The following is a 27,811-nucleotide window of genomic DNA, read 5'->3' as shown; positions in this document are numbered from 1 at the left end:
AAAGCAAGAGTGTAATTAGTACAGGGTATTTTAATGCTATTTACTTTTTTAATTAGAAAAAAAATATACAACTGAAAATGAAGGCTCTCCTCCTCATTGGTTCAATCTATAGCAAGGTATTATGCAAGTTGAATCATTTCAAATACCATACTTAGAAAAAAAGAATGCAGAAGACTTCCATGCTATACAGCAACTTTCATATTAAAATAGCTTAGTTTTAACATCATTTTGAAGTTACATGTCATATAGATTACTGAGAGGGGAGGAGGTTAACTGCACTGTGACTAGCTCCCCCGGAAGATTTTCCAAAGAAAAGAGTAAAGCAGCTCATAATTGGTAGTTGTCTTTTTTCTTCTCTAAACCAATAATTAGAAAGTACAATATTTCTAAGACAAAAAGTCTAATCTATTTTGGAAAAGAACTAATGTTTGCTGCATATTTTTCATGGTACATTTAAATTATAGTTTTAATAAAATACATCTTTAGATCAAAGCTGAAAGAAGTCATCAGTAGTAGGCCAGTGTACTCCACATTTTTTGTTCTTCCAGATGATGGATGGCTTATGTTGTTCAGATTTCAACAAACAATTTTATTCAGTATTGTTTTTCCTCTTCTAGTACATATAAACAGGAGAACTGGTAGACAAAACAAGAACAAAATCCTTGTGTCCAATCGTGTTTAGACGTTCATCAGCTTAATGAGTTCATGCAGTTTTATATATAAGTCTAGAAATGGTAGTGCTGATGATGAAAGGTGGGATTTTATTTTTCTTTTCTTTAAGAAGACAGCATGAAATACAGCATTTTGTTTACATCTCAGGCAAAAGAAAGCAAAACTTGCCTGCGGAACACTTGCAGAACTTTCTGAGCAGTAAGCTAGGTCCGGGTGAGTTACCATCCTTGAAACTCTGGTCTTTCTGGTCTTAGAATCAGAGCAGAGAAAAAAGACTTACTAGCAAAGTTAGAAATTGATTTTATTTAAATCTGGTGGAAATTGTTTGAACTTTCCACTCTTGTAAACATCCACATAATGCCATGAAAAAGTTCATGAATATTGCATTTTTTTTCCAGTTATCTGTCTGTACAAGTTTCCACTTGGATGAGGTTCCTAGAGGTAATGTAGCTCAGACACTCCGTGGTGCCCTCTCAAATTCATGGGTCCTCCTGTTCCTACCTTTTTTATTCTCTTGTAGGTGCTTCCACTTATTTGTATTCACCTGCGCATTGGCAGGCCTTTGTCGGCGTTGTTTGCGGTCTCTTTTCCAAACTTGCTCACAGAACTCATCCATTGTGTTGAGATTGGGGTGATTGATTAACTGCATGAAGTCTCTATACCAGATCTTTTGACTGGGAGTCATGCTATTGGTAGCATCCTTGGTCTTGGAGACATCACCATCTTCTTCTTTATGGAGCAGCTCTTCGAGGTGGTCAGTATCAATTACTTCCAGGGTCACTTTGAGCAAAGTTTGCATGAAGCCGTGCTCCACAGCATGACAAAAATAAACACCAGAGTCTCTCCGTTGAAGACTTCGTAGCAATAGGCCCTGTTCTGTCCGGATCATGCGATCATCCACCTTTATCTGTATTAGAAAAAAGTGGTAATTTCAATAGTTATCTTTCATGTATGTGCAACATTATCCTCTAACCATACCAGTTCCTTAGTACTGCTCCTTTCAGCTGGTAAAACTTGGCTAGCAATCCCCAAACCCACGTGAATGGAAAGCCCCTTGTCAGGCATTTGTAATTACGGAAGGTTCAAACATTCTGGAAAAGCTACTGATGAACTGCAAAGATCCTGGGAGATTAAGAATTTACTCCTTGGTCCCTAACTGCTGCTGAACAAAGATCTGCATCAACTCTGTCCGATGGACTTGCTGGTAATATTATAGAAGATGGAAATCTATAATCATCACACAAGATGGAAGTCTATAATCCAATGAATACATTTGGCTATAATACCAAGGTCACATTAATCATTATCTTTTACTCAAGCCTAGATATATTTGTGGGAAAGGTCCTCTGTCTTCCATCATTCTTTACTACAAAAGTCCTTATGCATAGAAGTCGATTCCGTGTATGTGGAGAATTTACAAAGAAACAATAAGGATTCAATCTCAAAATTTTAATATATAAAAGGCAGCTGTCCAAAATACTATATTTTTCTGAATTAATTAATATTTACAAGATAATTTAATTATTTGAATGCAGATCACCACAAACTGAAAGGGCACAAACCTGGTTGCTGTTCTCTCCACTAAGAATAAATTCTAAATATTTTACTAAGGCTAACAAATCAAACAGCAAAAACAATTAAAGCTGCTAAGGTAACTAAGTATTTAGTACATGCTTTAAAAAAAGTTTCTGAGTACTTTGGCTACATTTACAAATATTTCAATGCAACAAACAAGTTTTTATTTCCTATCATTCCTACCTTCAAGTGTAGATTGTTCTCTTAAGGTATGTATGACCTAGCTTGATAGTAACATGAATTGAGAATCTGGGTGAGTAATAATATAAGAATGTGTGTGACAAGAGAAGGAGAAAAATAAAGAATCAGCTTAATGTAATGCAAGCAGGGAAAGTCTGTCTCTTTGCCTCTATGAGCATTGCTTTTAATAAAAAAATATGCAAGTTTTCATACCCTTGTGTCCACTACAGTTCCCACTTCTCCTTTCTGTGTCTGCCTTATCTGCAGCAAAGTCTTAGAGCAGTACATCAGAAATGCTCCTGTTGGACTCCATTTCAGTCACACAGGATAATTAGAGGAATGCAGCTAGACGTTTTTCAGAGGCAGTTTTAAGGTCTTTGCAATATTTAAGTTCAATATAATCGTTAGATCATGGCACTTTGGCAGTTAGATGCCATGCTAACTTTTGGTATTTCTGAGATATCTAATGGAAAACCAGTGTGCTTTGCAAGTGGACTGACCAGGGAAAGGATATGAATGTTTTCTGATGTAACAATCTGTAAAACCTATTAGAGAGCTTACAGGATTTTATGATGATAAAAATAAGAATATGGTAAAGAATAACAGAAAGATTGTAAGATTCCAGAGAAGTTATGCTAAACCAAAATACAGATGGATGTTATTCTGGGAAGGACACAGCTTCTGGTATATCTTCATAGAGAAGAACAGTTGCATCTCTGGTTTCCTACTGTACCTCTTCTTTGCGGTCATCATTTTGCTTCTGGAATTGCCAGTAGACTACAGCACGCTGAGATTTTGGACTGCACTCAAGAAAAGTGCTGCTATTCTCTACTCCATAGATAATCTTTTCCTCCAAGGTCTGACCACCTGGGTTATCTGCAAAGCAAAATAATAAAAATAAACCAAAAAATATTAAAATTACCAAGAAAGAAAAATCTTAACTGATAAGTGCATTTGTTCATTTACAAATTGGTCTCCCTTAAAGTGTTCAAAGACTTTAAAAGAAAAATTTCCGCATATCTGTGTGCCACTTGGAAAATTTCCATCAACATCTCTATCTTTGTAAGGATCCCTGGTAGGCTGTTGTTTTTTATAATTATTTTTGTATTTTAAATACTAACAGCTGTTAAGATCTCAGTATGTGAAGTTAATGAATTTCATTGTGAAATTTTGTGTAAACCTCATTATTATTCATCAAGGAAAACATCTAGGACATGACAAGAATTTTTAATAGCAAACTCTATGCAGTGAGAAAACTCAGGGTGTAGTTGCAGAATGTCTGTAATAATGCCTCCTGGGCTCTACGATCATAATACTTTAGAGGAAAGTAATAAAACATGAGGCTATTTGAAAGTAGTATAACATATTTAGATTATACGACACTGCAGTTTGCTGAAGCTGTTAATGACCAGGAATAATGTTTTTGAGGAAACAATCTTCAATTAATAATTTCCTCTCATACTGACATAATTTATGGAAATGTAATGAGGTTAATAAACCAGACATTACGGGAGGTGAAAAAGAAAGTTAAATAAATTACTTCCTTTTGTAACAATGTTTCAAGATATTCATCAACTTGCTGGAAATATCGCACAGCTATAAGACTTATATGGCATTTGATTCTTCTCCAATGCTGCAGAGGCTGTAAGGCATCATATTTCAACTCTCCACCTTAGCTCTTTAAAATGCTGTTACAGACTTAAGCGGCAACAGTGCAATAATCCTGAGGAGTACATGGGGAGGAAGAGGTTGTTAAGCTATTTAACATTGTGTTGATCTCATGGGGTTTCCTGTCTTTTTACCATTATTTTTCATTCTTTCCATTTCCACTTTTTGATCTCTAGCACTGGAAATCTTTAAAGAAGTTCTTTCAATATGTTTTAATGGGAAAGTGGTGTTTAACTAAAATTCTCTCAGAGAAATCTTTGTCAAGTTTTGTTTGCTTTTACTGTGCCTTTTATCATACTGGCCATGCTGTTTAGTACACACAGGCTGTTTTCTAGATGACTGAGCCGGAGGTAAAAATAAAATTGTGCTCCTGGTTTATGTTGATACAGCAATCATATGCCTTTCCAAAATGACTTGCAGCCCTGAGAGACGATGGGAGAAGGGATGGGGGACACAATCAGAACTGCTACTTACCCAATTCTCAGTAGGGGAACATCAAATGGCCTATTAACACTAAATAAATAGGGAATGGGATAGCTCGCTGTCCTCTGCTGGATTGTGACTAGCTTTCCAGCTAGTAAGTGGGGTGCTGTATAAACAACTAACTGAAACAACTTCTATGACATCTCTCAGAAACCACATCCCTATGAAGAACATCAGTGCAGCTTTGGGCCAGGAAGATGAGAAATGGAAGAATGAATTAGAAAGCAAAACAGTGAGAGAAGGGTAAAGCAGCTGGAACAGAATGTTGCCAAGGGTATCAGTGGAAAGATCTGAGATGAAGCATGAATGAATTTGTGTCAATGAAACAGATGAATTGGAGTACATGGAGGAGACTAACTGAATAGAAGTGAGAAGATAAAGATAGGAAATGGAAATCATTGGCTGATAACTCATGGGTCCAGACTCAACACTGTGAATAGCTGATTGGTGACTCGAATCTTCTGTTTCAAGATAGGTGCTCTCATTTAGGAACAGAAATCACATGGCTGAGTAGGCAGCCAGAGATACTCACTTAGTCAAAAAGAGGCATTTTGATATGTGAACTGGGATTCACAACAGTACGTGTTGGGCTGTAGCATAAGACAGTCAGTACTATCTTACTTTTATAGTCTGGGACACATACGTTACTGTTTCAGCGATGTGTTTTATGTGAAACAGATTTACAGTCTTCCAGAGTAAAGGATGCAAACATAGGGATTTCACTTTAGGCTCTGCGAACATTAATTGTGGTTGCCAAATAGCCCAAATTCAACAAGCACAATCTGATAGTTTGGGTGCTTGTATTGGAAGTAGAGCTAGCAAGTCAATCTAAGCCTAAATGGACTTCGAATTCCCTTATCCCACATCAGAAACAGCTGATTCAACCAGTAGGTTACTAATTAGGTTACTAATTAAGTTGAGTGTTGTGATGCCATTTCAAACTTCTGAGTGTTTTCTTGGATTTGGTTCACGGTATTTTAGCATTAGAGATCACCACAGAAACTGGCAGAAACCCCCTTTAAATTTCCTCAATGCTCCGGAAAATATAATGTGGGTGACAGTCATGCAATGGAAGGATTAAAGAGATCCTTGAAATTCAATTTCCATGAATTAAGGGAGTAGAAGGCAGGTCCAGAAATGTCTATAAAGTTCAGGCAATATTGAGCATGTAGAGTGCAAGAAATTAAGCAAAGTGATGGAATAATCAGAGGATCAGAGGGCGGCTCTGGGACCGAGGGAGAAACTGAAGAGACTAGGAGGAAGAGTGAAAGTCTGGGAAGTTCAGAAGAGCAGCTGGAGGAATCAGAAAATTAGAGAAGTCATGAAGTTAGTTATGAAATTCAACCCAAAGTCCTGTCCGAGAGCTGTAATTCCCAAAATGAACCAAGCAGCAGTATCAGTTTACTACCCTGATAAACATCCTTTAAATACGTAATTTCTGACATAATCAAAGAAGCATGAAAGGCCAAGTACTTATATTGAGATTGCTTTACAAATGAATAAATCTCACCATACAGTTAAATTCAGAGTGATTCTTTCAGCTTTCCCTGGGATAAATCACTGCAAAAAAAAGGTGCCTCCTCATGTACAAATTCTTCAAGAAAAGAACTTGATAAATTTCTTGATAGCATTAGTATGTTACACTTAAAAATAAAAATGTTCTTCAGCTCACACAAAGGTGACCATGATTTTAGATTTCAGCATTAATGCCTGGTCAAACACCTGAGCAGCCAAGGATCCTCAGCTCCCTCTAATGTTGCTTTGCAGTAATTTTATACCACTTACACACTTGCTCGAAAAGACAACTGAAAGAGATACCTAAACCTTATTAAAAGCATTAAAGATTCAGACTGATATCAAAGTAAGTTTCTGCAGTGTCTTTAAAAGTGAGATATACACTAAGAGATTGTTCTTTTTTCTTGTTTCTATTACTTCACATGGCAAATCAACCAGCAGTTACTGCAAAGGAATGTGTAGACGGGTAGTAAAAGATTGCTGGAGCTTATTGTTGGCTATAGATGAAATTCTTCATCCATTGACCAGCAAACTACTAGTCAAAACCAAGAAAAAACTCAGCATAAGTTGGTATAGGAGTCTTATGGGTCATGCAGCTGTATCTACAATGCATGATCATGTGTAAACAACAAGTAACTATAGGATAATTTTTTAGATTTACAAGTCAGAACTCATTTAGAGAAAACTTCACTCATTAACAAACTAAAAAATTCATTAAGCATTTTGACAGTACATCCTTAAAGTCTGGGACCTAGAACTGCATTCCCTCAGTATTTTTTCTAAGTTACTGATTCTTCTAATCACACTGTCTTCGTTTCACTATTAAGTAAAATTCTCAGGGATATCTTTTCTCATTTTGACAAACCTATATTAAAACTCCTTGTGATCAGATTTGCCATACAACAGCTTTTTCTTGACCTAAAGTTCTCATGAAAATGTGGTAGCCCAGATCATCACTTCACTCATGAGTAAAATGTCCAGCTAGCATAAATGTAAAGCAAAGACATGCTTCTGCTGGCAAGAAAACTCAGGTTTACTGGGTGGTGAAATTTTCCTACTGAGGAACTGAAAATTTCAGTTCAACCCCAATATATGGATCTGCACTGCATAAGCATTACAAAATATAATGCAATTGGAAATTTTTAACATTTTTAGAACATCGACTAGTTCAAATCTAAACTAGCTGTGTATTCATGAGTTCTCAAAACATGGCAACTGCATATCCATCACAAACTTTTCCAAACCCTTTTGCCTTCTGAGTGGCTTGGCCCCAGTCTGACAATCAAGTAGTAAAAAGAAAATCTATAGTAATGTTTGCAGTGAGTTTCAAATTATTAAAAAGGAAGATAGAGAAAACTATTACTGAAACATAGTGGTGGTGAATTATAGCTGACACAATAGTACAGCTTGCTATTATAAGGACTGGAAGGACATGAGGGTTTTGAATTATCTCCGTTTTCAGCCATCACTTCTTTATTTACCCCAGGAATCCATCAGTGGTCTAACTGTTATTGTAGAGGTACCACAAATATGAGCAATCATTTTTTTCCAGCAGAGGGAAGTATTGCCTAAGTGTTCTCTTCACTTACAGCAAAACGGACATTTTCTGAAGTTTGGCACAAATTAGTAACTGTGAGAAGTTTGCCAACCAAACGATTCAAGAAAGGAAGATCTGGTCAAATTAAACGATCAACAGAAAAACAAAATCAAAAGATGTCTAAGAAAACTCATGCCAAAAGCACACAGGACAGGCAAACTGCAGGGAGTAGCATGACCTTAAGGACTGCTGTTGTGGCACCTACAGCAAAGACTACTCCATATTTAACCAAGGTAGTTTGATTATCATCCTATGCAAACTATATGAAGTAACATGTACATACGTCTTGCTGTTCTGAAGGAGATATGACTCTTTTCTGACTTAATATGCCTAGCCTGATGGCATGGTGTTATCAGGTACGCAAAGCAGAAAAACTGAAATGCTTAAAACTGTCTAGTTACAGGCCATTGTAAGCAAACTAAATTGGGATAATGATGTACTAAATTCATCTTTCCCAGATGTTCAAGACAATTTCACCAGCAGTGCTTCCCACTCTTCTTATGCAGATTATACCAATTAGTTGTACTTCAGTCACACCCACAACTCACCATGATGCTGCAGGTCTGAGCAGTGGGTAAGTGGGTCTCCATTTCGGATGTCTTGTCGTCTAGTACGTCTGCAAATGTCATATTTGAAAACTGTTAGTGACCTTCTCAGTGGTCAGCATTCACATTTGCCGTGACTGAGGAGGAACGAATGGAATGTATAAATAATCGCATAGGTGAAAAGTGCACCTAAACAACACTAGGAAGGAAATCATAGTTACTACTATATTCTATCATGGTTCGTAGAATCAGCCTTTACTCTTACAGGCAAAGTCTTCAGACACCGGTAAATATGTATCTCTTGTACCGAGCCTATTAAGTTTATTTTAACTGTGTTGGCAATATTGATCATAGACAAACTAATTACTCGATTCATAGACATAGAGACTTCTAAGATCAGTGTTTAACATGCACCAAACACCGTGAAGAAGCTACAGCTTTTGTGCACACGCAGTCCAGAACAATTTAAGTATCATGGCAACTTTTAGCTAAAATGAAACCTTAGGATGGATGGCTTTGAAAGAATGTAAAAGTGCTGTATTTTCTACAAAATCTAAATTAAAATACATAGATGATTTTAGCCACCACAGATCTCACCAAAACATTGATGACAAAACCTTTTCCCAAACTGTTGCCAAAGGCCTTGTCTTTGCAATAAACAGAACAAAACACTTTGATTTTGAAATGTCATTTATTTCATCCTTTGTAGCTTGAGTCTGAGTTATTGCACATCTATTTAACACAGTATATTCTTTCCCCAGCATGATTTCCACTGTCTCTTTTGGAAAATATATTGATCTTCGCTAAGAAATGCACAGAAGAAAGCTTTTTACTACAGTTTTATTCTGCATTTGTTTTTCTCTCTTTGTCTGCCCCTATTTTTATTTAAATAGCTGTGACACAAAATTCAACTGAGCCAGAGAGGAGCGTTTCATATGAAAAAAGGAAAAAGAACAAGGCAAACAAAGACGTGTTTCAAGTGCGAGCACTTTGCTTTAGGAATCAGAGAAAGCCGGAGGGCTTGCAAAATTAGAGGAGAACAAAGAGGATTAGGCTGCTGAACAATGCTGTGATTTCAGATTACGGCATCCAGCAACGGATATGCAAAAGTCAAGTAGCCTTGTAAAAAGCACTGTTGGTCACTCCCTTGTGACAACAGCCCACATTTTTAAAAAGCCATTGTTCTGCAGTACAGAGACCATCTCTCCTCTGTTCCCTAGCCCTGCTTGCAGACGCTCACTCACAGCCCAGCACCAGCACAGCCTGAGTCCTCACAGAGGCACCATCAGCTGTGCAGCTGACTCCTCTTGGCTGAAAGAATTTAATTTTTTTTTCCACTGAAAACTACTGAAATGTTAAAACTGAAATCAGTTATGTGAAGTATGGGAACAGTGGGGTTTTTTTGGGGGGGGAGGAAATCAACAATTCAGAATGTGCATTTTTTATATCCTTCTGAATAAAAGCTTCTTTAAAATTATCCTAGTGAATTAGCATGTTTTAATAAGGAACCTTCTGCTGATTGATATATGATTCAAAGAATGTGCTAATCCTAATTTCAGATACCATCTTCATAGTGCTCATTACCAATGAATAAATTACACAAAACCATAAGGAACCATAAAAGTTTGTTACTCCTTCCTAAATTTTGAAATGCAGCATGTTTATAGGACACTATCTGTAGACAAGAAGTCTGTGGAACGACTCATATTACTGTCAATGCAATTTGGACGAGGTGTTTGGTTAGAATCTCAGGAAAATGTCGCACATATCACCATTGTATCAACACAATGATTTATGAAATATGAACCAGAGCACATCTGCATGGGGTAAAGTTAAGTGGTCACACTACAGGAGCTCTGAACTGTCACTTAGACTTGTAATATACACACACACACAAAAAAGTAAATTAAAATCATGGCTCATAGAAGCTCCTCTTTAAAAAAAGAAATTTAAAAAATGCCTAAACAAAACAAAAAAAAATCCAAACAGGCAGACCAACTATTAGTAAAGCATCTGTGCAATTCCCTCAGGACTCGACTTTCCCAATATATCTGGAGCCTAAAATTACAAGGATTCGTTATTAGGAAAATGTTGACATTTAAGCTGTTTTCAGTGCAGTGGGTACAGCAGGTAACAGGTAAACAAGGAATCATCTCACCCAGTAACACCTTTACTCTGCTGCTGCCAAGGGAGAAATGGGGGAGGGGGCAGTGGCTTTTTCTGAACGCATTGTCAGGATCCCAGCTTCCCAGGACTTACTTCTAGAGTAGTCTCAAGAAGAGTAAGTTCTGCATATCAAAGTTTTCCTGTAGCTGTGCAATGCCGTTCAGCCCTAGCAACCTCATCCCTTAATCCCACCCCCTGACGACACCAGCGAGCTCAGTCTTCTCTTCAGGAAATTGGAGAGATGGGTAAAGAAAAGCCAGAGTGCTCTATTTCTTCCATCAGTGTGAGCACATGAATGACAGGAAAACTTTGATATGCAGAACTTACTCTTCTTGAGACTACTCTAGAAGTAGGTCCCTGTCCTTTTACCCCTGATGGCCAAGTGAGCTCAGTCTGCTCTTTAGGAAATTGGAGAGATGGGTAAAAAAAAGCCAGAGTGCTCTATTTCTTCCATCAGTGTGAGCACATGATTGACAGGATGATGTGCTCCATGTGTCTTGAGATGGGCCCAGCATAGGAATGGGTGCTAGTGAACGCTGAGAACGGATGAGCTTCAGGGATAAAGATTAGTAGAGAGGTAGCAGAGAAGAGTGATTCAGGGATTCCTGACCTGACTGTCTCCTTTGACTCAGAGGCAGTACTCAATTACACTGACTTCTAACCCTTAAAATACTCAGATCAAATCAATCTTTCAGATTCTTCTTGAAAATCTTACTGTTCCTTGTGCTCTTGTTCCTCCTATAGAGAAACTGCTGTGCTCCCACGTGCTCTTGTTCACAAATTTGAATTTAGCCCATGCAGCTGAGAAAATGTGACCAGCTCTTCCTTTGGAATGGGTTCAGTTTTCCTTGTTTAATTATTTTCTAAAGAATTTTGCAAAAAGCTTGTCTCAGATTAACTCTGTTTCCTGGTGCAAAAATAGAACCTGATGTTCCATAAGTAGCTTTTTCTTTTGTCATCAGTATTTGTTTAGGATACATTGTAATGTAAGCCTTGAAATCTTAATTCCCTCCATCTGAAAAGTCTGTGACAGAAATACTACTTCCCACTCTTTACATATCTTGCACCAACGAAACCAAATCCTGAATTCTGAATCCCTACATTCTCAACTAAATATTTGCTACTGATTTTAAATTAAAGATAAAGGCTCCATATACATATGAACCCTTGGACTTCTTGTTTCTTTGAAAGTGTGTAATACTTGGCATATTCTATTTAATGTGAACATTTTCTTTTACCATTTTAGCCAATTTATCATGAGACTCTGAATGCTCCACCAATATCTATTCTTATTTGCAAGTGATTATCAATTCAGTTATTCCTAATTTCTACTTCAGTAGCTAAAAGCTGTTCAGTAACGAGCTTACATACCTTAAGCAAAAGAATTTCAGAGATAAAGGCAGGCAAAGAAAATATTATTTTAAATCTCCGGATCAGGCAACTAGGACTTGTAAATTTTTTATTAAAATGGTATTTTTCACTTGCAGAGTCTGTTTTCCCTTAACCTTTGCATTGCAAATCCTTTAGCATCAGTGCAAAGTGAATGTAAAATAGTGATGGTTCTGGTCTGGTAGCATTTAGACACACATCAACACATACAGGTTATACTTTTAAATAATAAAAATAATATTATATATCACTAAACAATAACTTCCTATACATGTCTAAACACTTTATAAATATTTCCTTTGAATTAGAATTCATGAAAATGCAGAACAATTTACTTGGGCAAATAGTTCTTTCATTTTAATATCAAGCCCGCTCCTTATGCTAGAGAAAAGGATTATTTTCTTTTTCCTGTTTATTACTGAATGTAAAGTTATGAATCCATTTCAGAGAGAACTTTTCTGAATGTTTTCTTACAACAGCTTTTAAGCCAACCCAAGAAGTAGCAGTGTTCACTTTAACTCAACCAAAACTTCATATTGCTTGTAACTCTCACAATTATGTTTGCTTTGGAAGAGAAAGGGCTCTGGTTAACCACTCCATGAAAAATCTCCAAAGCCCTCTGGTCATATCGAGGCCTTCAGTTAAAACAAATAGCAACCCTTGCAGACATCTGAAACTGTCCCTACCTCTTAGCAGTGGGGAAGTAACGTGAGCAAGATGAACCGTCCCAGGCACAGTAAGGGTCTCTCGCAAGGCAACACTCAGCACATGCTTTTCCATACACATCACAGCGGTGTAAAGGAAGCTGTGAAACTCCAGTGGCTGAGCCAATGTAGAGCTGTTGCTGTTAAAAAAGTTAAAAATATATTTTTTAAAAATTGCAAATTAACTTTTTTTTTTTATAGGAATACATCAAAAAATATGTCAGGGCCACTACAGATATAATAAAGGATCATGATCCTCGTGTACACTAAAGGAATGAGAAGAGAATTGTCCTAAGGTTGAAAAAAAATCAAAAAGGAAAAGCTTTGATATTTTTACAAAGTTCTAGGTGGCTTCTCTAAGCAGCAAGAAAAAATTAAAGTACTGTTCTATTTTTTCTTTTCTATTCAGATCTGCATGACAGAACACAACGGAGAACGTGCTTTCGAATTTAAAGGAAAAGAAAAACAACTTCTAATGTAAATTTCCTATATATGACCCTGATTTGCATATGTGTGTGTGGAAAAATGAAGTTAGACTGGTGCTAACTTCTTGGAAGTGCTCCTATGCACACACTTCTTTGCTTGACCAAAAATTCTGACAGTTCATGCTCTTCTTTTATTGGTCACATATGCTAACCGAAACATATCTTCAATGAGGGATGATGGCTTACTTTATTTTGGATAAAAACCAGTGCTGAGTGGAAGAAGTAGTTGAAATGCAGAAAGAAGCCATGAAGTAAATAAATAAAAAAACCATGCATACAAAATGAACTACAGCTTTGTATGGCATCACAACAGAATATCTTGTCTGTCTCAATTTCCTCTCTGATATCAAATTCACGTGGTCCCTTAGGGAAGTTAGTCCTCCTAGGGACATAGGGAAACTGAACTACTGATCCCACGTGAAAGCCCAAACAGAGATATTTCAGCTTAGCACTAATTCACAAAGAAAACAAGTATAAGTGTAAGTAAATATAATTCTCTCTAAAATGCAAAACTAAGGGAAAACAAAATAAATAGATAAACAAAACTTAAGTGGCATAATCCTTCTGTTTTGGAAACACTGATGCTTTACTAGCAAAATCCTAAACTTTGTCACCCAGCACCCATGATGGGGCAATTAATACATTTCTTTTCAAGGTCCTACTCCAACCAGTGCTACCAAGAAAACACAAATTTATATCCATTTTTCTTTATTATAAAATACAAAACTGGTATGGAAAAATAAGATTTCAAGAAATGTTGTCAGAATTCTTCATCTCCTGCACTGTGATGTCCCAGAGATACTGTTTCCAAGGAATTCAGGGATGAAAGGTGGCTGAGGTCACCTTAACTGCTAGAAATGATGAGCACTGGATACCAGGAGACAGCAAAACCAAAACCACTCATAAAAGGTGTTGTGTTAATTTCTTTCAGAGACAGCAGCTTGGCAGTTTATACAGACATATTAATTGTAACAGAAACATCCCCTGCATTTATATAAACACCAGTATTTTCTCAAGGAAAATATGACTAGGAAAGCACCCAAAGGAAAAATCACTGGTAAATTGAAAACTAAGTCCTTTCTAAGCAGCTGTTTCCATCTATTACACTGCTGTAGAGCTGTAAACCCTCATTGTCTGGGCACAAATCTCCAACCATACAGAACTCCATACAAAGCCTTAGCTGCACATACCAGTGCCCAGTTAGCGCTGTGTCCTCAACAAGCAGATGACAGGCAGTAGACATGATAAGCTGATTCTCTTTAAAGTCACTTAATCAAAGTACCCAGCTTAGGGGTACGTTCTGCACTAAAAAGAGTAGCAATTCAAATCTTAGGTGACCTAACCATTTCTCAAGGGATGCCTTTTCTCTTTACTGATTATGGAGGCAGCATAGGTCAAATTAGAGCTTCAGTTAAGTATCTTAAATGTCCAGATGGTATTGATCTGTGTCCTGTGTAATTGGGGCATTAATATCTATATAAGCGTGTAGCAACATGTGGTGCAACTAATATAAAAAGCAACCCAGAGAATGCACAGGGGGGAAAAAAAAAGGTGTAATGTCTTCTTATGCATCCCTGTAACCAATTTCATCTAAAACCTCTCCCTGATTTCAAGTCTTTTGATTTAAAGAATGAGCAGAAACATATACAAAAAAGCCAAACAAAAAAGGTGAGGCCAAAATAGGGTTACTTAAAGAGTCTTCTCCTTGTAGATAAGTTCATAAAGTTCAGTCAAGTGAACTACAGCACGTGTTTCAGGTGCTGCACAGCCTGAAGGCTGCTGCCCTATTTGCTGCTCTTATGATCATGGTTTTAGACTCCAGCTGGGGATCATTATTCTGGACACTAATAATACGTAAATCCAGCCAGTAGGAAAATGAGAAAATAGCGATAGAATGATTTGCATCAATATTCTGACCTTACTTTGCCATACTCAGTCCAACTGTCTGTTGGGCAGAGTCTTTCCCAAGAGGTTGTTAATTTATTAAATCAGCTGATTATCAGATCAAACCAGAGGGAGTAAAAAAAAAAAAGTCCTCTAAAAATTCTTGCAGCATTGAAATTCTACAAAAGTTGAGGAGACTAATGTTTTAAGCAATCTAGTAATTTCTGTTTGCCTCATTGTGCTGCCCAAAATGCAGTCTTTCCTCAGAAGTCAGACAAAGAGATAACTGAGAATTTTCCATTTGCAGTTAAACAAACTAACAAAAAAAAAAGAAATAAAAAAAATTAATTCTTAAAGATAAGAATTTAGGCAGAATTTTAAAAGGAACTTCAGGGAGCATGAAGTTCAAATATGATCTATTTTAATTTTATGTCTTGAAAAGTAACTGATGCAGAATAGTTCAGGGAGCTGTTTAAGTGACATATCTATTTTGACCTAGTCCTTTTTATATGCTCGTTATGGACAGAGATGGTATCTCTTAATAAAATTCAGTATCTTGTGAAAAATAGTATAGAAGTAGTCACCGAGGTCTTTCTGAAGGCCTCTGCCTTGCCCTTGATTGAGAGTCTTACGGAGGAGAAACAAAAGCTCCACCAGACAAGGATCTGCCCTGTATCAGCCAAGGATCTTGGGTTTTTTTCCCATCTTACCAGAAACACAATGTTTTTTTGAAACAGAGGATCATAAACCTAACCCTGAGGGAAAAAAAAAAAGATTCCTCCACAAAAAGTCATCTTAAAGTGAAAGCCAAGCCTGACTTTTTGGCCTTTTTCTACATTTTTAAATCAAGGAGAAAAATTATGGAGCCCAGCCATTAACCTACCACCGACAAGTCCTTGACTAAACCATATCCCTAACCACAATGTCTACCCAACTCTTAAATACCTCTAGGGAAGGTCACTCCACCACTGTCCTGGGCATCCCATGCCAATGCTTGATAACCCTTTCAGTAAAGAAATCATAGAATCATAGAATAGCCTAGGCTGGAAGGGACCTTAGAGATCATCTGGTCCAATCTCCCTGTCATGGGCAGGGATGCCTCTCAACTAGATCAGGCTACTCAAGGCTCCATCCAACCTGGCCTTGAACACCTCCAACATCTCTGGGCAATTTATTCCAAAGTCTTGCCACTCTCATACTGAAGAATTTCTTCCTAAGGTCCAGTCTAAATCCATGCTCCTTCAACTTAAACCCATTTCCCCTTGTCCTATCAGTGGACACTCTTGTAAAAAGTCCCTCCCCAGCCTTACTGTAGGTTCCCTTCAGGTATTGGAAGGCAGCTATTGGGTCCCCCCAAAGTCTTCTCTTTTCCAGACTCTTTTTGCAGCCTGTCCTCATAGCAGAGGTGCTCCAGCCCCTGGATCATCTTTGTGGCCTCCTTTGAACATGCTCCAACAGATCCACGTCCCTCTGATGGTGGGGGCACCAAAACTGGACGCAGTATTCGAGGTGGGGTCTCACAAGAGCAGAGTAAATGGAGAGAATCACGTCTCTTGACCTGCTGACCGCGCTTCTCTTGATACATCCCAGGATGCGGTTGGCCTTCTGGGCTGCAGGAGCGCACTGCCGGCTCATGTTGAGCTTCTCGTCTATCCACACTCCTAAATCCTTCTCTTCAAGGCTACTTTCAACCCACTCTGTTCCCAGTTTGTATTTGTGCCTGGGATTAGCCTGGCCCAGGTGCAGGACCTTGCATTTTGACTTGTTGAAGCTCATGCAGTTTGCACTGGCCCATTTCTCAAGCCTATCATGGTCCCTCTGGATGGCATCTCTTCCCTCAAGTGAGTCCACGGCACCACACAGCTTGGTGTCGTCGGCAAACTTACTGAGGGTGCACTCCTATTATTTAATCTAAACCTCTTTAGGCAGCTGCAGGGTGCTACAGTGACTCTAGGATGCTGTCCTCTGAAGGTTTGTGTCTTTTGCTAACCACGCGTTGTTTAGGTGATAAGGACAAGCCTAGGGCTCTGAACCTAGTTAGGAGGAATACATACCTTCAGTGAGGAAATATAATTCCTGCAAGTTAAAGACAGCAGAGATGAGGCAGCCTGTATCAAGACTTAGTTTTACACACAAAGGCTAAGTTTCTTTGCTCAAAGTCACTCACGCTCAAGGGTCAAATTCATATTCATGAAGAGACGCACGGGAGCCTTAAGAGTTTTATGTGATTTAAAACTAAAGCTAAGTTCTGCTCCTGAATAATTTGTAGATTTTGATCTTCAGGATGAAGTGATTGCTTTAAAGTTATTCAATAGGACTTGCTGGTTTTACTGTTTACGTTTCATGCTCTTGCTTTCTACAATGCATGGAGTTATTGTGCTGTTTATACAAAAAAGATTCTGCCTATCAGAACACAATGAGTAAAGTGTTTGAGTTATAAAACTACAGGATTTTAAAATCATGAATATAAAATGGAAACATGTTGCCACATACTTGTTTGATTTAGAAAGACAGAGCCAAAGCTTGTCATACTGTATCATGGTTCTGTCTTTTTTAGCCTCAGGCTGGTTGATTTTTCATGAGTTTAATGCTGCTTGAATAACTTATGTTTTATGCTCTTTTTTTTAGTTTTAGACAATTTTAGATGTGTAAATTCGTTTTCAAAAGACTCTGGGAAAATGGTAATCTCCCCTGAACAGCTAAAGATGCTTTGAAGAAGTTGTATGAAAATGTGTGGTCCATTCTCAAATAAGATTGGCTGCTTTAAGGGAATGTACTTGTAAAAATAATCCAAAGCAGAGCATTTTGGTATGATGTGAACATATATACAAGTTGACAGGTTTGTTTTTAAATATCATAGTATTCAATAGCACATTTTTTTGTCCTGCCATTTCTGTTGTTTTGGTGGTAAACTATGTTAGAAGAATGTCCTGAAACAAAATGTTTTCTGTCAAATACATGAACGTTATCAGACAACTTTTCTAAATACAGTGAATTCTGAGTTAAATATGAAGCATTTCAAACATGATATTGGGCTCTGTCCATTAAAGAATGAATTCAACTTCTGTTTAATAATGCACAGAGTGAGGCTGATGAGTTAAATAAAACATAGTACATATAATTTTTAGTGCACCCAGTCCTGGATGTAGTACCAAACGTCCCCTTTACTGTCCATGGCATTAATGGAAAAATTAAGGAATGTGAACAAGTTGCTTATATTTACTGAATTAGGCTCCAAAACCACACAAATATGAAAAAGGAGGAAAAATAGTTTTATCATGATAAATACAACATTAAATTTTATCTCTCAGACTTCTGAGACAGGAAATGACAGTGGCTGGGATCCATATGCCTAATTCCCGGCAGAACTGGACAATAGACCCCTCATACCCACTTCACTCCCGGTTTGCAACCCAGTGTTCTTTGCATGACTACATAATTCATCAGCTGCTTCATAAAGAAGAGCAATAATAGTTGCCTGTATTTGCTAAGAAATGCAAAAATCACCTTTACTGTAAATCAGACAGAACTTCACCTCCATCCATCAAGACGCCCAGTTAGTTTTGGTTATGTTTTTCTGCAGCGAAAGCTATAATACATACGTTTTCTTGAAGAAGTTAGTTATTAGTGTATTATATTAGTATATTATATTAGTGTATTATATTAGTATTATTTTCAACAGAAAGTAGGAAATACAGAGCCTGAAGTCTGGAACCCATATCCTAACTATGTCACTGAACCAGAAAGCTATGGAAAATTTGAACTAAATCATCTTTGTTAAAGCTGAATTGTGCATGTCCAGGAATGGAATGGGCATCAGACAGAAAGATCAGAGGATATCTCATTTCATCCTTGCTTACGCTATGTCTATTTTGTACAAGACTATTCCTACAGAGACTAGAAGCAGCCCCATTAAAGCAAGGGACTGAGTTTTGCCACTCTTTTTGAGTTTCTCTATCATGAGAACATTCTATAATGTTGATTTTTTTAACTTCTTTTCTAGAGAGCCTCCAGACAGCTGGTTAGTTTATGTTTAGTTTCCACCTTACCAGTAATACAAAATAGACTTTTCCTTTCTCCTTTGCATGTCACATTTTCCTGAGAAACTACTGTTTATGTAAAAAGATGGGATGCTGCTGCTGTAATTAATATGTCTCTACTGACTGCCAAGTTACTGTCTGTAAAAGACAGAGACCAATAAATATTTAAAAGTGATTTAAACTTTGTGCACATAGTACCTGCTTTGTGGAAATCTTCATTGCTGAAATAACAGTGGGTTCCTAGGAAAAAAAAAAAAAAGAGTTAAAATATAAAATGAGTTCTGTAAACATAAAAATTCTCCTAGAATGTTATTTGTCCAATCTAGAAACCATGGAATTAAATTAGACACTCCTTAGTAACAGCGTTTCTTGTCTTTTGCAGTGGAATAGTTTCTAGCTTTAACTAGAATGCATGCACTTATCCAGGTGCATCTTAGATTTCTATGTTGATTGATGACATCATTTTCACGATTCTGACAGTTTCATTGTCTTTTCTTTGTTACTACTTGAAATTAATTTGTTACTACTTGAAATTAATTTCTACATTTAAAAATATATTTAAAGAACCTCCCAGGTAATATGAAAATAATGGCGGTATCAAATATAGTTACTATATATATTAAGGTTCATAACACTGACAAAAGCAACACATTTTAACCATATCAAGGTTAAAAAAAAAAAAAACTTTCCTGCAAAATTTTATCATAAGAAGCAGCCCTAATTCCAAGTACAATTTTCTTGACTGCACTACACTATTCATGTACAAAGAATCACAGAATCACAGTGTCAGGGGTTATAAGGGACCTCTGAGGATCATCTAGTCCAGCCTCCCTGCCAGAAGAGGATGACCCAGAGTAGAAGATACTCATACTCGCAGAACACAGAAATAAAACTGGCAAGGGGCTTCTTTGCACTCTGGAATATCCATTATTTAATCAACCAAAGGGGTCACTAGACAAGTTATTGTACTCCTAGCTAAGACTCATCATTGTACTTCACTGTAGCAAGCAGATGTCAAACCAATATCTAATTTCTTACTTGAGAGACTGTAGGAAATACTTAACTGAATAAGTATATTTTGTTCTGATTATAAGACTGTTATACCTTTTAGGCCCAGCTGCTTGAATGAGTTTTAATCCTAAAAGCTAAACTGGCATAATATGGTTAGAAATGTGGAAGTCAGTTCTGTATGAACTTTATTCCATCTAAAAATCTGCTATTGATCCCACATATCATACTTTTGATTATATACATTAATAAATTCCTTGTTAAGGTTTTACACTTGTATAGCTTTCAACTGGCTTATCCTGAGAGAATTTGATATGGGTCAGTGGATGTTAAGCATGTAGAATTGCCTTCACAGATGGGTTAATAGACCTTATATTAGAAAGCATCAATTAAGTGCAACATCTGAATGAAAATTGAACTCATCAGTTTGTTTGCTCAGCTGTTCAGAGAAATACTGCATAAATGGGGTTAAAAGAGGCGTTTGTTATCGCTGTAACAGATATGGAAGACTTTCAGTTTCATGGAATTACAAATGAAAAGCATTGTGTGCAGCATATTGCAGCTTAAACATCAAAATGCATATGATGCACATAGACTCTTTAGTATTTGAAGAAAACTTAGATTTCATTGAGGTACATGTAAAATCTGGTGCAAAATTCATATTAAAAGATCCATATCTCATGCATACAGATTCTGCTTATTCCACTGAAGTACATTAATGGCCTCTTTAAGGAGACAAATGAGCTTTCAAGTATATCAGAACACCAAAATCCTTTTGTGTAATGAATAAACACATATGTAGCGTAAAACACCAGATTTGAATTTACCATCAACCATTCTATTTCTGTAAAGCCTTTCTGGAATAAAACTTTTGCTCCATTTATTTTCTTTCTTTCATTTTTCTCTGATCTCCTTTAGCTTGGCATTTCTACTTGATTTAGGGAAGAGACTCATACATTACCAACAATTGCCAAATTACCCTGCATTAATCTAATGACTTTTGCATGCATAAAAAGGCAAAAAATCTGGGAGCCACAAATTACTTGTCTCATTTTCTTCTCATAGTTTCTACTTCTTTTCTTCTGTTAAAAAAAAAAAAGCCCCACATTTCTGCTCTTAAGAAGGCCATAGATTGCAGAAAGAGAGTTCTCCATTTTTCAGTGCTATCTTGCACTCAGAACAGTAGCTTCTGTGCACGACTGGTACCACTAAAGGCAAGATTGCCAATAAGAAAAAAAAATTAATAAAATTATATGCAAGCTCTGTTTAGATATGTTGTGTCTGTTCAGAAATCAAAGAGAAAGGCAAGTGAGCATGATGAGGGCATGGTGGCTGAGGTCTCAGGGACAGACTCAGAGCACAGTCCTTGTCAGCACATCTGGAGAGAGACCACAGGACCCGGGGCTCTCCCAGCACACAAGTAGCATCATCGTGCTGTCACATTAACCCCATGCCAGGTATCAACTCTCTGTGAAACGGTGCCATAAACCAGCACTGACTAAACGAATAACATGGGGAATGTAAATGATTCGTTGTTGTGTACAAAACACAAGACATCTCTGGGTTCTGTCTGGAAAGTGTTTGAAAGCTTTACTCAGCCTCCACTTGCAGGAGCGCCTATGGGATGCCTTAGTTTTTAGGTGCCTCAGATAGGAAAAATGGAAGAGATTGATTTTCACAAAAAGGTGCTGAAGATTAGGGGATGTTTATGGAGTCTGGTGTCAGACCATGAAAGTGACACCCTGAAGTCACCTGAAGTCACACTTTCTTTGTTTATTAGACATAAGAATGTCTCTTTTTTATTAGACATAAGAAATATATGCAGATCACTGTTTTTCCTAAAGTATCTTCCTAGTTGCAGTATACTGATAGTCTGAGTAATGTTAGGAGTTAATGCAACAATAAAATTTGTGTATTGCCTATCTCTGTGGGAGTAAACAGACATTATTGCCAGACTTGCACAGATACTTATTTAACTACGGCATGAAACAGCTCTAAGATTCAGAGATACTAATTTATTTTTAAATTCACAAAACAAGAGCCCAGAATCCTAGTTCTTTTATCATTAACTTCCAGCTAGCATTGACAGTTTCAAGGTTTATTTTGACTAGTGTCTGGGTCTCTAAATGACAAGCTAATTAGAGGGGCATGCCAGGCTATTCCTTGGCTAGACTGCCAGAAGTTTAGTTTGCAGCTGTCCACAGAGAAATTACAAGACACTTGAAATTTAGCCGCACTTACCCGAAAGACTGTCATTTCTTCCAGCAAGACTTCCTCTAACTCATGCCAAGTCTCCTTAGGAATTGAAACCACTTTGAGAACTGTTCCAATATCTTGAAAAGGAAAAAAGAAAGTTTTCAGGTGTTTAAGATGCCTACTTCAGTTTCAGAGTTTCTTGCAGTGTGTAATTGTTTAAAATACAAAGATTGTGTAACTACGTATCTCTGAGTACTTGTTGTTCAAAATACCAGCTGTTACTTAAAATACACTGAATTTCAGGACATTTCACTGAAGTCTTTCAACTATTAAAATATAACAAAGAAGATAAACACTACTGTAGTTATTAAAGAAAGAGAAGGACAGAAATACTATTTCAGTGATGGTATAAAACAACAGGTGTTTCAGTCATTTAATTGAGAAAGGAAATGCACTAAATTTACCCAGGCATGTTTTATTGTCCATTTTAAATACAAAGTTTGTCATTCTTAAAATGTATGTGAAGAAATTCTTCACAGAAAGAGTGGTCAGACACTGGAATAGACTGCCTAGGGAGGTGGTTGAGTCGCCATCCCTGGATGTGTTCAAGTGTCGTTTAGATGTTCTGTTGGGTGATATGGTTTAGGGATGAACTTGTAGTGTAGGGTCAATGGTTGGACTCGATGATCCCAAGGGTCTTTCCCAACCTGAATTGTTCTATGGTTCTGTGGTTCTATGCTGTCGGGAGGCTCAGTTTGGATATGAAAACGTCTGGACAAATGTTGTTAGACAGGTGAAGCTGTTAGATCTCTAAAATACATGAGATCAGCCCCAGGTCACGCAAAGTACATAAGAGGTATAAGCCCCTTAAGGCATCTCTGTTTCTCTGTGTGTTAGATACTGGTCTTCACTGAGGGTAAAAAGCAGTACAGCATGTATCTTCTGTTTACAAATAGGTGTGTGCCAGCATTTTTATCCTATATCCATCTACATTCTTGGAGTTTTGTAATTGGCTTTAACATGAACAAGGGCAACACTTGTACCAATTCCAGAGCTACAGCTTTTGGTTTTGTGAATATGGCTGAGACTTAAAATCACCACTATTTTACAGTTTCTGCATCTGCTGTTTGTTTGTTTCCATAAAGAAAATTTTAAGGGAACAACAAAACAAAAAATAATAATTTCTAGGTTGGTACACATCACTGCAGACTCTCTGAAATGGAAACACTTTGTATTTGACTTTTCTTTTTAACCAGCCAAGTGTAGTGTCATGCAAATGTATCACAGGAATAACAACTACATCCCTGAGGACTTTTCATGCTGCATCTTCTGAAGCAGTAATAGTTTAGAAAAATATAAGGCACTTTAAATGGATAAAATTCTCAAAGTTACAGAACTCTAAAGGTCAACATTCTCAAAACAAGAATTAACCATCAATTACATAGTATCAAAATATATTTTGTATGCATATATATTCGTGCGTTTTAGTCAAAACTTCTGATTGAAAAACTGATGGTTCACCATTTCTATATTGAAAATACATATACAAATGAAACAAACAGATTACACTGGTGAAAATGTTTTTGTAAGGTGACTAACTTTAAAGCTATTGATTTCATGAGAAAATTCTGGCTATTCAACTTCTTTACATGAATTTGGATTAAACAGTTCTAGAAAACCTGGAATGTCCTGTAGAACTGAGATTTTAATTTTTCCATCTGCTCCCCTTTAAGCAGATGTTAGTTTCTAAGTATATGGAAATATAGAAAGAAGTGATTTTTTTCCCCCACACATCACTGTTTTCTTTCATTATTCACAAAACCCATAGATCCTTTCAAAAAAGAAAAAAACCCAAGAGTTCTTTCTTAAAAGAACAGCAAAGCAAAGCACAACTTCCTTTTTATTTAGGCAGCTATGTGCACAAACTAAGCTAGTAAAATATACTAGATAAGTTGTTCTGGATATGGTTTTCATTATGGTTACTGCTACTAATTTAGTACATTTAATACAAGAAATATTGAGAAGAATACAGAACAAATATAAAACTGCAATATAAAATGCAATATAAATATCCACATTTCTACAACAAATTAATTCAGAACAACAGATAATTCAACATTACTTATATTTGTAATTTAATGGATTAGTTCATTTTGATAATTATCCTGATAATTTGATGTCTGTGGAGGAAAAATACATTGTATGGGTGAAAAAAATGAGAACTCTGATCTAAGAAATGCAACAGCATACCAATGTGTTGTGCCTATATTCTGTGTGAGACTATGACCGTCCTCAGTGACAATCCATCAAATGCCATATTCTAGAAATAAGGGGGTATTTGCAATAAACCAACACAAGGGAAACTGCAGAGCCTGAGTGGCCACTGAGTGGACAAGAGCTCCCCACATAATGTTTCAAAAAAAAAAAAAGTCTGACTTTTAAGTGTATCCTGCAACAATTACAGTCTCTTGATGCTGGAGAAAGCCTCTGAGGTCAAAGATACATCGTGTTAATCACTGCGGCGACTCTGGTCAGGCCACAGGTACCAAAGTGGGGCTTTATCTGAGTTCTAGATCAAGTTTTAAAGAGTAGTATTTCAAACAATTTCACACAAACGGAATCAGGCTTCTCCTTTAGGATCAGTAGGCTCTGCTCTGTAAGATAAGATTACTGTTATTAATTTGCTTTACTGACAGATGTGCCTTGACTGTGCCAAATGATCCTAAACATCAGACACTCAGGATATGCATTAAGTGCATATCTTAAATCCTGTTTTTTTCTGATATAATTTCAAGCACGCCGATATGATTTTATTTCCATGGTAAAACACACTGGTACAATCACAGTGGGAAAGAAACTGCTCAGCTAAAGATTTCACCCACAGGAAAGGAAAATGTGACCATGCTGGGTGGCTATTAATTATGCTGTGTTCAATTATCATCAGTTACTCAACGAAAAGGAATAAAAAAAGTATTTCTTCAACATATTGAAGTTCAGCAGCATGTGGGAATAGTGTACATTGCTGCAACAGCAATGGGAAAATGCATCTAATCTGATGGGACAGACCTGCATAGAAAAATCCAGTCATACCCCAGAGAGCTTAACTCTGCCTTTGTCACAAGTTCAAAACATCAAGTGGGAAGCTGGACTGTGACTGGAGTCCCTAATCTGCTTCCCAGTTTGTTCTTTGCTTGGAGAAGATGTAGTATGTGCTGATTGCGTATCTGCTTCTGGTTCCTTTGGCTTTGACCAGCTGGCTCAGTGCAGCTTTCTGGCAGAAGGCAGGCAGGGCCTCAGTTCTGCCTCTTTTCCTTTCCCCCTGCATGGAAAAAAACCTTTCCTCATTCTGAAAACTGCAATAAGGACAGCGAGCTCAGAGGAGCACAGAGCATCTTAGCATTTTTAATGCCCCAGCTCCAAGCAGAGGTGTCATAATGGCTGTCCTTGTTCCATGAGGGAATAACCTCCTGCCGGAAAGTGAACAGTTTCTATGGACAAAAGCAGTACTTCAAGAAATAACAACATTCTGCACTTACGTTGGATTTTGATCTTGAAATGTCTCTTGGCAAGTGCAAGTAATAATCTTTCAATACCTTTCTTACAGTTCTTGGGCACAACTATCAGCAATGTTGGATGGGATCCAGAGCACTTACCACACACCTGAATGTTAGTGGTTTAGGGGATTGAGTACCTAAATTCCCAACTCAAAAGTAAGAGCTGGGTATCACTGAGGGTCTTTCAGAAGGAGACTTTGCCTGAATAATTTAGATAAGAACTACTACACATAATGATAACTATCTAAAAGTTATAGCTCAGATTTAAGCAATTCTTCCTGTACCGTCTGAAAACAGACTGGAACTTCTGCATAACTGTTCATCTCACTCTAACATAGGTCTTGAAGAAAGTATAAGGAATCTCTCTCTGGAAGTACTTATCTCTCTCTATTGCAGAAGCCAAGGCATCTTTCTCAGACTGAATGCCAAAATTTAGTGAGATAAATGCCACCTCTTGTGCTCAAGATGTAGACATAAATCAGCTCCTGATGTTTGTTCAGCATCATACTTTGGATGCTGAAGGGCTTCTTCTCTAATATCACAGCTAAGAGGAGTATTGCTTTTTTTTTTAACTTTTCTGGGCTGAGTCAGGTCATAGAAGACTTGTTGAAAGGCACAAAATACTGCCAATTGTAGATGGCACTGAAGTCTCTCATGTTTGATGGAAAATATATGTGTTGTGTAATATCATGTGAAACTACTTTTTAGTGCTTCATGAATGAACATATTGTATCTAATAACTCAGTTTGCAGTTTTAAAGATCTGGAATGCTTTCTGCAGAGCTGCATTTCCTGCAGTAAATGTTCTGAATTGCTACGCGTGCACTGTATTTGGTACACACAGCTTCATCAGCTCTCAGTTTACTGATAACATATTTCAGGCATCAAGATGAAAGAGGCTTTGAGATTTATTGCTTTGGAAATCCAACCCCAGGTCCAGAGGACCAGAGCTGTACTCAAAGCAAGTCAGAAATTGGACTGCTATAAGACAGACAGCCCAGACAGATTTTTTTTTTGGTCCAAAGTCGAAAAAAAACAGTGGGTGTTTGGTTTGATTTGTTTTGGCTTCATGATGCCAATGTCTAATTACTAGCAATTATGTTCAATAGAAGTTAAAAATACTTATATTCAACATAATTGAAACACCAGCCAACTAATGGAAAATCTTCAAAGGTGAAGAAGATCCACCAACGGCTAATCTGCATAGTTCTCAAGACCCTGAACCTAGCCAAATTGATATCAGCTAATTTCTGGCCACTGTTATTTCTCGTTATTAACTTTCTGGAAAAATACGTCTTTTCTGAGTGCCTGTTTCCATTTTTGTAAAATGCCCAAGCTGTATGATTCCGCAAGTGCTTTGCCAAAGGTATCACATTTCTATCTGAATATGATCTATTTTTAAAACGTTTTGTATACGCCACATATCTTCACCTTAAGTAAAATGATGCACTCTTCTGGCTAAAGAGCTGAGCATATTAAGACAATGCTTGAAATACTTAAAAGACACACAAGACAATTACATTTCCCATCCCTGGATACTTGCCTCATTCACGTTAATAGTTCTTATGCTGCATTTCTAAATGGGTACCTCAAACCCCACATTTTAATACTAAATTATAATTAATAAGGCAAGATATTTCTAATAAAATTCCCTAATAACAGTAGTTGGAAAGAGAGTGGTTTGATCTTAATCCAGCTGGCAAAGCTCCTAAAGAATTAAGCTATGCAGGCCACAGCCTGAACCTGTAACAGCAAATGTACTTAAAAAGACTTCCCCACACACAGAGTTTTGAGTCTTGCCCCAAATTTTCACAGGTATACACTGGAACATAAATCACTGTTGTGTCTTTCAAATTGTGAAATATTATCTGATCTATGTCTCCATGAGCCTGCCTGGAGGACCACACAGTGTAGATTCAAAAACTTCTCACCTGTGCCAATGAACATCACATCATATTGGCCATCTTCTGCATCCACTCTGTCTACTACTATCTGTGTGAACTGGTAGTCCACATCTGTTTTGATCATGATTGGTCGGTTGTTGATGGGGAATACTGGGTTGTACATGGCTGGATGACTTCTTGCAAATGTTATAACTTCATCAGGAAGGTCCTTGGTGGAATCAAAGCCTCCAAATGTTTTACTGGGACA

At 37.2% G+C, this 27,811-nt stretch overlaps 1 protein-coding gene across 1 annotated transcript; it reads right to left on the bottom strand.

Moving 5' to 3' along the window:
• Positions 1 to 12: 12 nt before the first annotated feature.
• On the bottom strand, positions 13 to 27,811 carry SEMA3A (sema domain, immunoglobulin domain (Ig), short basic domain, secreted, (semaphorin) 3A; the record flags this gene model as incomplete). Its single annotated transcript, XM_009867506.1, has 7 exons — positions 13 to 1,579; positions 3,161 to 3,303; positions 8,239 to 8,306; positions 12,477 to 12,634; positions 19,102 to 19,143; positions 22,153 to 22,244; positions 27,592 to 27,811. Coding segments are annotated over 7 exons (1,179 nt in total), but the record flags the coding sequence as incomplete, so codon positions are not given.

The sequence above is a fragment of the Apaloderma vittatum genome, unplaced genomic scaffold (genome assembly GCF_000703405.1).
Source record: "Apaloderma vittatum isolate BGI_N311 unplaced genomic scaffold, ASM70340v1 scaffold13324, whole genome shotgun sequence".
In the NCBI taxonomy this organism is placed as follows: domain Eukaryota; kingdom Metazoa; phylum Chordata; class Aves; order Trogoniformes; family Trogonidae; genus Apaloderma; species Apaloderma vittatum.
This window is presented reverse-complemented; position numbering and strand designations above follow the sequence as displayed.